Here is a 10855-nt window from a genome sequence, read left to right as displayed (position 1 = left end):
CATTAAAACCCCTCCAAAATCTGTTTACTTAAATCAAATTCCAAAACATAAAAAGTTTCATATTTAAATTGATTTTTAAGATATAATTCCTTTCTTAGTAATTACATCCAAAATATAAAAATTTTCTTAATAAGGCAAGTTCAAACATAATTTATTTATCAAACATTTAATTCAAAGCATAATTCATTATTTTCAAAATAACGTTCCAATCAAAATCACAGATTTTATAGAAATTTCGGCAGCATCTCCCCTAAAACTTGGACTTTGCCACCCTATTCGGGTCCCAACCAAACCAATCCTCAACTCTTTCCAATAGGTTCAAGACCAAATCAGTTTCTAATAAAGCAAAAACTCAAACTTTCAGGTTGTCAAAAAAATAATTTCAATTCAACCAAATTCAGAATTCTCCAATTTATCAAAGCAGACATTATCTCAATCAAACAGGCAACCATATTCATTCAGGACAAAATTAGACAAATCATAAGACTCACATAATCACCAGAAACATGTTTTACACAACATATCTATTTATAACAATTTTCAATTTAGAATAAATCAGTCTGACCAAAAAGCCCATACCTCGACTCGTCGAACACATAAACCAACGCATCACAAGAATCCTCTCTCTCAACCCGAAATCACCAGCAATCGCAACCTCAGCTCCAAGTCACTTTCGCAGTTATCACAGCAACTCTAATCGCAACATACAACAACCGAAACTATATCTTATAGCAATTAATGTCGCAAAACCTCAGCGTATGATAACAGAATAGTAACTAGGGAGCTTTCAAATCGAAAACGCTTACCGAACGAAGAAGAAATGGCTAAACCGGAATATCGACAGTCTCCGAACCGGTTCGGCGGCAGCCCGACAGCCACCTCAAGCGGCAGCAGCGACCTGAACAACATGCAGCGACCATGAGATTCCCAGAAACTCAACGAAAAGGAGAACTGACTTAAAACCCCTTACCGACAAAGTTTTCCGGCGACCAGGCACGGCGGTGTGGTTCAACACAGAACCAGACAGAGCGGCGACAGCCTCCAGCAACTCCGATGAGCTTCCTCAACGACGGTGATGGCTGGAGCTTCGGCGGTGCTAACAAAGGCTTGCCGGCGGCAGGAATGGCGGCGATAGCTCCAAGCAGTGGGTCGCACTCCTCCTCGCATCACTGGCCCGCATCTCCCACCCTCAACATTGCACGGTCTATCTCTTCTGAGGTGGGAAAGGCAGTGATAGCCTGGCTCCCCACGTGCAGCGGTCTGGCATGGTGACGATGGCGTCCTCCATCCCCAGCGACAAGGACGACGGTTACAACCTGCAACTTTCTCACTCGTAGGCCATCCCTCTTCTTCGGCGTTGCGCTCTGTTTCGACCTCACTCTCTCCTCTGTTTGCAGATCATGGCGGTGGCAGAAGCTTCATCCATGGCGATGCTGCAGCACGGGCAAGACTGGGCGGTGCTGACGATGGTGGCTTGGGATCCTCGCGGGCAGTTCGGTAGTCACGGCGGCAGTACCCAGCCGGCGGCGCCGAGCCCTTCCCCTCTCTCCTTTTCCCCGATCTCTGCCTCTGGTTCACGCCTCTTCAAGGATATGTGTGTTTGCTGTTGGTTTGGGAGGGGGGAAAGAAAGGGTTTCGGCTGAGGCAAGAAGGGGTTAGGGTTTCATTTTTGAAACTTAGGGTTAGGGACAATTTGGTAAATTCAAATAAAATTAGGGTAATAGGGTTAATTTTGTAATTTCAAATACAAGTAGGGTTAATATAGAAATTGAAACCCAATTAAATCCAACACTAATTGTATATAGAGAATACTATTTGCTCATCAATTTTATAAATTATTTTCAATAAAATGTCCGAATCAAATAATTAGAAATAATATACTTAATTTCTTCATTTTCCAAAATAGCTGTATTAATATTTAAAATATTACTTATTTAATCCAAATCATATAAAATTTTTATTATTTCTTAACTACCAACTTTACAATTTAAATATATAAAATAACTCAATAATTGTAAAATTAGATAAACCTTAATTTAAATAGCCCAAACTCATTATTTTTTGGATTTCTAGAACTTTAAGTTATAAATAGGAAATTAGTCCATAATTATAGAGTTTGGATGAAGACCATAATTATTTCAAATTCAATTAATCAAAACTACCTTTAATTACCTTCAATAAGATAATTTACGAAATTAAAACTGTAAATAAATATATGGTTTGAGATTAGTTCAAAATAGGACTCTTCAAAAGTCTTGGGTCTTACAAGCCTGCCCCCAACACTCCTGGAATAAGGTAACTACACTCTCCTCAACTTCATCCAAGTCGTTCAAACCGTACCTAATAAATAGGGATTCTTCTCCCAGTGTAAAGGAAAAAGTGTCTCATCTCTCTCATTCAAAAAGAAAGGAAAGACATCATCCACAAATAAGATTTTGAAGAAGTAATTTCTAAAATCATGAAAAGAATCATCAAAAATAGTGAAGACCTTCCATCCTTGAACAACTTGGAAGGATACCCAACCCTGTTTCTTGGAGTTAAAGGGTTTTGTAAGAACAAAGAGGTAAAAGAAAGTTTTAACAGAAGGAGCAACATCAAGGGCACGACAAATAAGTTGATAGATTTTTAGAAAACTTCAAGAATTGGGATGAAGTTGGGAAGAGGCAACATTACAGAGCCAAAGAACCTCGAATTCAAAGTCAAAGAAAGGAAGGCTAACTCCCGATTTTGTTAAAAAACAATCATACACGTATATAAAATGACGTTCCGACTTCTCAAGTTGGAAAAAACAAACCCTCTCCTTGGACTACAATCTCATATTTTTTCTCATCCTCTCGACTTAGACATAACCTATGGTGCCTACAATAAGTCTCGGCATACTCTTTATCAATAACAGGGACATGAGTAAGAATAGACATATATCTACCCAGATCAAGTGAGACGAAACTTTAGAGGACATGTTGTGAATTACTGAATGAGACATAAAAGCTATACCTACAATACAATGAAAGGAAATTCATCACTACAAGTCGGGCAAAACAAAAACATCAAGCAAAAAATATAAGAGGTCTGGTCGTCTTCAACAAAAGGATACCACAACCTTTCGTGTGCAAAACAATCACACCACGTTAACAAGTGTAGAAATGGCGCCTTCCTCAAAAACGAAAAAAAGCACCATTTGGGGGCAACAAAAAATCAGACCCACACTCAGATTCACAACAACAATAAACAACATTTCAAATAAATTTTCAAGAAAATCTTTTCAAGGTTTTCGACATTCGTAGAAAAAAATGCAGAAACAGACAAGCAACCTTGCAACAAAATCATCTTTTCACATAAATGATTCAAGAAAGAAGAACATTATCGAGTAAAAGTACAAAAATACAAGTTCAAAAGGTAAAAGAGTTAACCTCGAAGGATCAAGAAGTAGGATGAACACACAATCGGCAAAAACACGAACGTTCCCTCAAGAAAACGCGAAGCAAAGCCCTCTGAAACTTAAGAAGAAATATCGAAGGCAAGAGCAAATTGCAGAAGATGAAAAGTTTTTAGTGAATGTAAAACACTTTCAGAAAGAAGTAAAAAAAAAAAGAAAGAGAAAAACAAATAAATAGTTATAACACACCAGGGGACAAAAAAGTAATTTTATACTCCTTCATTAATGTGGCACGATTACCAAGGTAACCGTTGAGTAACATGCAGAAATTACGAAAAGACGTAGCGTCTCATAAATCTAAATTAAGTCGAGAACCCGACCTAGCAAAGGCGGTCTGTCCGATCTGGTATTGTACTCTACAGAAACAAACCTGATCTACAAATGTTTGAATCCGAGCTAGTAAAAGCTCAGACTCAAGTAGGGATACTATTCATACCCTGACCTAAAAACATAGCCAGACCCAAAAAAGAATAAAAGCCCAATGAAGGTGGCTTCATCTACCCTTACCCGACCTCATAGAGGTCGGGCGCCACGACAGCAGTTTAGCTTTGCTTATATGAATAAGTAACTGACTCCTAAGATATCTCCCACTTATCTAGAAGGGAGATCTCAACAAATTCTCTAGAAAAAAAAGAAACTGTTATCCCTCATTAAGAGTGGAACTACTCTGAAAAGGTGGGTTATCAATTCTACTATAAATACATTGATACTCTCAGGCATATTCAAAATCCAATCCACTGAAAAAAACCTACTTAAGACCTTGCTAACTTAAGTATCGTAGTTCTTTGTAGGTACCACCCCCACCTCCTCACGAGAAACTCAGACGGCGGCATCTCATCACCAATAGAAGTCGGATCCTGTCCGAAGGGAGTCTGGACCTCACATTCAGGCGCAAAAACAACCTAATTTCAAGTAACCCTCGAAACAGGACTAAATATTTACTATTAAATACAATGACTAATTTTGTTGATTTTTCAAATAGATGAAACCTACAGTCTTAAAACATTCTATGCCTAAGACAAAAGATGGAGTCCTCCAAACTTAATTAAAGACATGGTTCTAATCAGATCGAATTGGCTGGTTGAATCAAGTTAATTAAGAATTAACTATCAAACCAATTTGATTCATAAAAAGAAAATCAATTGTGAGAGAACACGTCAAAAATAAAAAAATTCAAAAAAAGAAATCCTAGTAAATTGGCTAATTAATTTATTTTTTAATAGTTAACCAATTTAAAAAAATAAAATATTAAAAATAACTTTTTTGATTACTATTAGATTAAGTTAAACCTCAATCGAACCTCAGTTAGACATTTAAATTTAAACCTTTGAACTTTAACTTCACCAATTCAATGATAGATGATGAGTCTCTTCTTCTTCACAATACTCATTGCCTAATCCATATTTTGGTTGCCAACTACATCACATTCATTTCTCTTCTCTTTTTCTTTGAAACAATTGCATATCTTTCTCTACAAAATACTAATAGAGTTTTTTTGAGAATGAAATATGAAACATCTTCTGCAAAAACGTATAAAAATTCAATTAGGATAAGCCCAATAGAATCACGTATCATTTCAGCTCATAACAATAAATAGTAAAATTTTGTTCATTTACAAAGCCCATTCTATGTCGACCAAAAAGAAAGAAAACCATCCCTACATAATTGGCTAAATTGCTAAATTATGGGATTGAGGCCTTATAAAAGTTGCAAACTATTTTTCACCAAAAACAAAAAATAGCAATCTGTTTTCATCTAAAGACTACACTAAGGACTTAAAAGGCCCAATCTTTTGTCCTCATATATGTATAATTTACTAAATTTTATATTTAATTATAACATCCCTTTATTGACAGTTTAATAATATTTTTATTTTTATAAACTTAAACAAAGAGGCATTATTTTTCTCCCTATACGAAACTCAACATTAATCTAAATTTTTCTTATCCTATATATATTTTATTGAATAAATAACGAAAAAAAGTATACTTTAATACTTTATTATAATTTTATTTGAAGGGTCATGCCGACATAAAAAAGTGACACATAACAAGCACAAGAAACTCCACTAGCACGTTTTCATTGGCACCAGAATTTTGGCTCATGCTTTGCCTAATCCCCATTATGGGTATGTTAGGTGAATAGTTTGAAACCATGGTTTGCCCAACGACTAAAAGGCAACCTTGGGTTTCTACTTTTGTCTAAATCTATAGTTAGAGATTAATTAATAATATGCTGTAATATGATTCTGATGTGATAATGACATATATAAACATGCTAATATGAGTTAAAATTCAATTTGCATACCTCCAACCGCACTAATAATGTTGCATAATAAGCTCACTTTGGGGAAAACAAAATTGATTGAAGGCAAATGAACCATAGTATCACGTGTTTTGGAAAAAGCTTGTTTCTATTCCGCCACTATTTTGTTGATGCTTAATTCATCCACATTATTCTACTTTCAAAGAAGTTCTATTTAAGGTTATAAAATAGAACCGGCCATTCAACCAATGAAATTAAAAGTTCAAAAATTTAAAAGATTCAACTAAAATTTAATTGGAGTTGAATAAAATATAATAAAATAATAAAATAATAAAATATATTCAAAAATAATTCCTTTTTTTTTTTTAAAATCTTTTAGTAAAAATTCAATCATAATACGTGTACATAAAAAATTAATTATTTATATAAAATAAATAATAAAATATAAAATATATATTAAAAATATATAAATAAAATATAGTTCAACTAGCTTGCTGGGATTTTCTTATGGGTTCATTGCAACTGATTTATGCATTGAATCAGACTGGCCAAGTGATCGACTCCCTATTTACTTGGTTGAATTGACCAACCTGGTTGGATTTGTAGAGTTATGGTTCTATGAATATCAAAAATCAATCACTATATCTGTATTATATATACACCTATATGTATTTTATGTTTTTTTTCCATCAATTACTAAAATAATTAAACTTTTTATATCAAAATAATCAATCTTTTGTAGAATAGCTATAATTTTTATGAACAAAAAATAATTACCAATCAAGTACTACTGTGTTTGTGTATTTCTTTTATATTTTTATTATAAATATGAATTTAATTTGATTATATTATTTATAAAGTTTAAATATAAATGTAAATTAAATTCGATTATATTGTTAATAAAATTTATCATAAATATAAATGTGAAATAATTTCGTATTTCTCTATATAAATTGTTTATTATTAGTATTTGATCTTTTTTGTCAATATAGTATGAATATTTTACTTTAGCACCACTAATGAGAAATATCCCGTAAGAGTTGTCAAATAGGAAAGTTTGTTATTGGTTATTACAATTTGTTAGAGACTATTAGTTTCTGTTAACTCAGTTAGATAGCTATCACTTCTAGCTCGTCCTCGTTTATTCGCTTTTATAAATGCTTTTGCTCATTGGCTTCTTACACAGTCATAGGAATCTAAAAATATTATTATGAAAAGCCAATAATATATATAATATTAAAATAAAATTTATTTAAATAAATTATATATTATAAAATGTATTATAAAATTATACTGACAAAATATATATTTTAAAGTATAAAAAAATATGTATGTATTTTTTATTAATAAAATGGCACATGTCGATTGTATCAATTTTTTTAATACAAATAAAGAAATAATTAACAAAAAATTTATTTTTTTATTTTGTTTTTGAGTCTATTCTTCATAAAATTTATAGCTAAAAAAATCTTTCAGTTGTAGCAGTTGAATCAGAAAAAGTTAATACCAAACGAATCAAACGATCAATCAAATAATATGTTAAAGACTTTTCTGTCTTCATTAAACGCCTGGCATAACTCATAAATTGTTCACAAGTTACTTAATTCAGCATGATTAGAAATATCAAGTTTATAATATTGAGCTTGCATTCTTTCTCTTGGTCATTGAACTAGTTTGGATAAAATCGTTTTATTATTTCACTTACTTTTTAGATATTAAAGATCATTAATATTTGAGTAATTGACTCTATTAAACCAAAGAAGGAAAAAGGTAACGCAATTCACCCAAAGCAGAAATCCACACGTGAATCACTCAGGTAGCATTTCTATACAAATCAAAACAGCATTGTGAGATTTAGGTTCCTATGTAAATCGAAACACCCTTGGTCGATTTATTCATTATCAACATAAATCTAATAGGGGTCTTTCGATTTATGTGGAGATGCACAACGTTTCCACATAAATCTACATGATCTGTTTCGAGATATATATATATATATATATATATATATATATATATATATATATATAGCACCTATCCTAGTAAATCTTATAGAGCCAATTTGATTTACGTACAAAAGGTGTGATTGAGTAATTCGAATGGGACTGATTAGATTTAATAGGATCGGAACGCCTATAAATGTAAAACCAACGTCAGTTGAGAAGGAGAGTAAAAACCACAATGGCTAATGAAGAGAGCTTTGTGGTACTAGTACACTATAGAAGGTCGATTAAGAAAAAAATACGGTCAGGAATTAAGTTCACTGATAAGGATCTCCTTAGTATTTTTCTGAAACCTTCCACTAGATTCAATGAGTTCTTGAATTCTATAATCCAGAAGTTGGGGTTACAAGGCGTGAAATGGGTTGAGAAGTTGTTCTATAGAATCCCGATCTCAATTTTGCGGGATGACGTGAAGTACGATTCGTTAGTAATAGGTAGTGATGAGGATTTGGAAGTTCTATTTCATTGTCGCCAGCAGTTTCCCGAGGTGAGGACGCCTGAGTTGTTGGCCAAGCTTGTGGATGTGGTTTCCAGCTCAGGCGGTTCGAACCGGAACCCCCAAGCCGTTGCAACGGCCGCATGTTCTACTTCGAGGCCAAGTGGTGCCTCGTCATCGATGCCTGTGATTGCGCCTGAGGCAATGTTGGTTTCATCCCCATCCTTCGCAGTGGATCTAAACCGCAGTGGTGATGGAGCAGTTGGTATTGTTGATACGGCACCGATTTCGTTGCATGGGTTCGCACCAGATAGTGTAGATGATGTATTACGGGATGATGATGAGGATGACGATGTGGAGCCGGACATGATTGTTGATGAGAGTGGTGAATATATAGTAGGGAGCAATCCAGTTGGGGGTGCGGGAGGGTCTAGTTCAGGGACGTAGCAGTATCCCCCTCACTTTTCCATGTTGGACTTGGATGCCATGAGACAGCAGGTGGATCATTCCGAACATGTTGGATTCGGTGCTAGAGGCACACAGCAAGGCGCGCGGGGGGGGGGGGGGGGGTAACAGAGTTTCAGGTCGGTCAGCAGTTTCAGGACAAAGAGGAGGCCATGTTAAGTGTGAAGACCTACAGCATCTGATGCGGGGTTCAATACAAGGTGGTTGAGTCCGATTATCGCAAGTATTATGGGAAGTGTAAGGAGTTCGACAATGGGTGCACATGGTGTATTCGGATAAGTCTTCGACAGTGCAAAGGGATTTGAGAGGTGAAACGGTACAATGGCCCTCATACTTGTCTAGCCACCTCAATATCGAGTGACCACAGGAGTCTCGACTATCATGTGATCTCGGCATTCATAATGCCGATGGTTAGAGTTGATACTGCCGTGTGTATCAAGGTCCTCCTGAATGCGACAGAGGCATATTTCGGTTTCAAACCAACTTATAGGAGGGTTTGGATGGCGAAGAAGAAAGCAGTGGCACAGATCTATGGAGACTGGGATGAGTCATACATTGAGCTGCCACGATGGGTTCTAGGTGTACATGTGACGATGCCTGGAAGTGTTGCAGTTCTGAGGACGAGTCCTGTATGTGTGGGAGGGCAAGTGGATGATGCACATGCGTACTTCCACCGTCTTTTTTGGACATTCCCACCATGTGTTGAGGCTTTGCGGCATTGCAAGCTGTTGGTTAGCATCGATGGTACCCACTTGTACGGAAAATATGGGGGGACATTGTTCGTTGCAATTGCTCAGGACGGGAATTCCAACATCCTACCCGTTGCATTCGTACTGGTGGAGGGTGAGAATGTTGAGTCATGGTTGTTTTCCCTCTCCCACCTCCGCCAGCACGTCACTCCGCAGCTAGGCATCTTAGTGATATCAAATCGGCACAATGGAATAAGGGCTGAATTGGAGGTGCCTGAGGACGGTTGGCTACCACTCGCTGTGTACCGTGCATTCTGTATTTGACACGTGGCTGCCAACTTTGCGCTGACCTTTAAGGGCAAGGATGCACGGAGGCTTCTGGTGAACGCAGCGTATGCCAAGACTGAGGTGGAGTTAGATTATTGGTTTGATATCCTCCGTTCTGAAGATCCGGCCATGTGTGATTGGGCTAACAGGATTGACTATACACTATGGACACAGCAACGGGATGAGGGAAGGAGATTCGGGCATATGACGACAAATATCTCTGAGTGTGTGAACTCGATTCTTAAGGGGGTAAGGAACCTTCTAGTGTGTTCTCTGGTGAAGTCCATGTACGGACGGTTGGCCGAGCTTTTTGTGCGCAAGGGAAGATAGGCAGAGTCATAACTGGGTACCGGACAACAATTTAGCCAGCAGCTGGTTAAGGCTATAGAGGCCAATCTAAAGGCGTCTCGGTGTTTTATAGTGACTTTGTATGACAGGGAGAACTCCGAGTTCACAGTGGCGAAGACCACCCCTACTGGATCATTTTCATTTGGTAGTTATAGGGTGTCACTACAGGCGCAGACGTGTGATTGCGGTTATTTCCAGGCACTTCATTATCCATGTCCTCATGCCTTGGCCTGTTGTGCGTATTCACGTCTGACCTGGCACCCCTATGTACATGAGGTATATAGCTTGAGATCGGTGTTCAGCGTGTATCGGATGGGATTTACCCCACCGATACAGGAGGGTTTTTGGCCACCTTACGATGGACCGACAGTCATCCCGGACCCCTCCAAGAGGCGGGCTACTGAAGGACGCACCCGAAGCACTAGGATCCGGACTACCATGGATGAGGCTGACCCAAACAGACAGAAGAGATGCGGGTTGTTCTGAGAAGCAGGACACACACGTAGGCGATGTCCACAAGGTGGGTTGGGATCGGCACCAAGAGACTCAGCCTAGGCCTGACTTAGTTGTTTAGCATAAGAGTATGTCAGCATCTAGGTTATGTGTTGGCATGTTAGGTGTTATTGAATTTACGTACCGCCAACACTTAGTTGTTTCCTTTTATGTATTTCCATTGTAATTGGGTAATTTCGTCATCGTTATATATAGTATCTATGTTGGAAACTTTTATATTAAATTCTAGATGTGTTGCTTAAGTTACTTTTTATCCTTTTTGAATGCTCGATTTGTTCCGCTTGAACAACGGATACATTGGTTAAGCATAAACATATCACAAGTTAAACAAAGGAACCAATACAAAAAGAGGTAATACATAAGTACGCCATAG

The 10855-nt window shown here is 36.9% G+C and overlaps 1 protein-coding gene across 1 annotated transcript; it reads left to right on the top strand.

Moving 5' to 3' along the window:
- The first annotated feature begins 9012 nt into the window (after positions 1 to 9012).
- On the top strand, positions 9013 to 10455 carry LOC112757414 (uncharacterized). The gene is made up of 3 exons (XM_025806005.1): positions 9013 to 9564; positions 9652 to 9917; positions 10059 to 10455. The coding sequence occupies exons 1-3, from the start codon at positions 9013 to 9015 to the stop codon at positions 10453 to 10455; spliced, it is 1215 nt and encodes a 404-aa protein (XP_025661790.1).
- The last annotated feature ends 400 nt before the right edge of the window (positions 10456 to 10855 follow it).

This window comes from Arachis hypogaea, chromosome 16 (assembly GCF_003086295.3).
Source record: "Arachis hypogaea cultivar Tifrunner chromosome 16, arahy.Tifrunner.gnm2.J5K5, whole genome shotgun sequence".
NCBI classification, from domain to species: Eukaryota; Viridiplantae; Streptophyta; class Magnoliopsida; order Fabales; family Fabaceae; genus Arachis; species Arachis hypogaea.
This window is presented reverse-complemented; position numbering and strand designations above follow the sequence as displayed.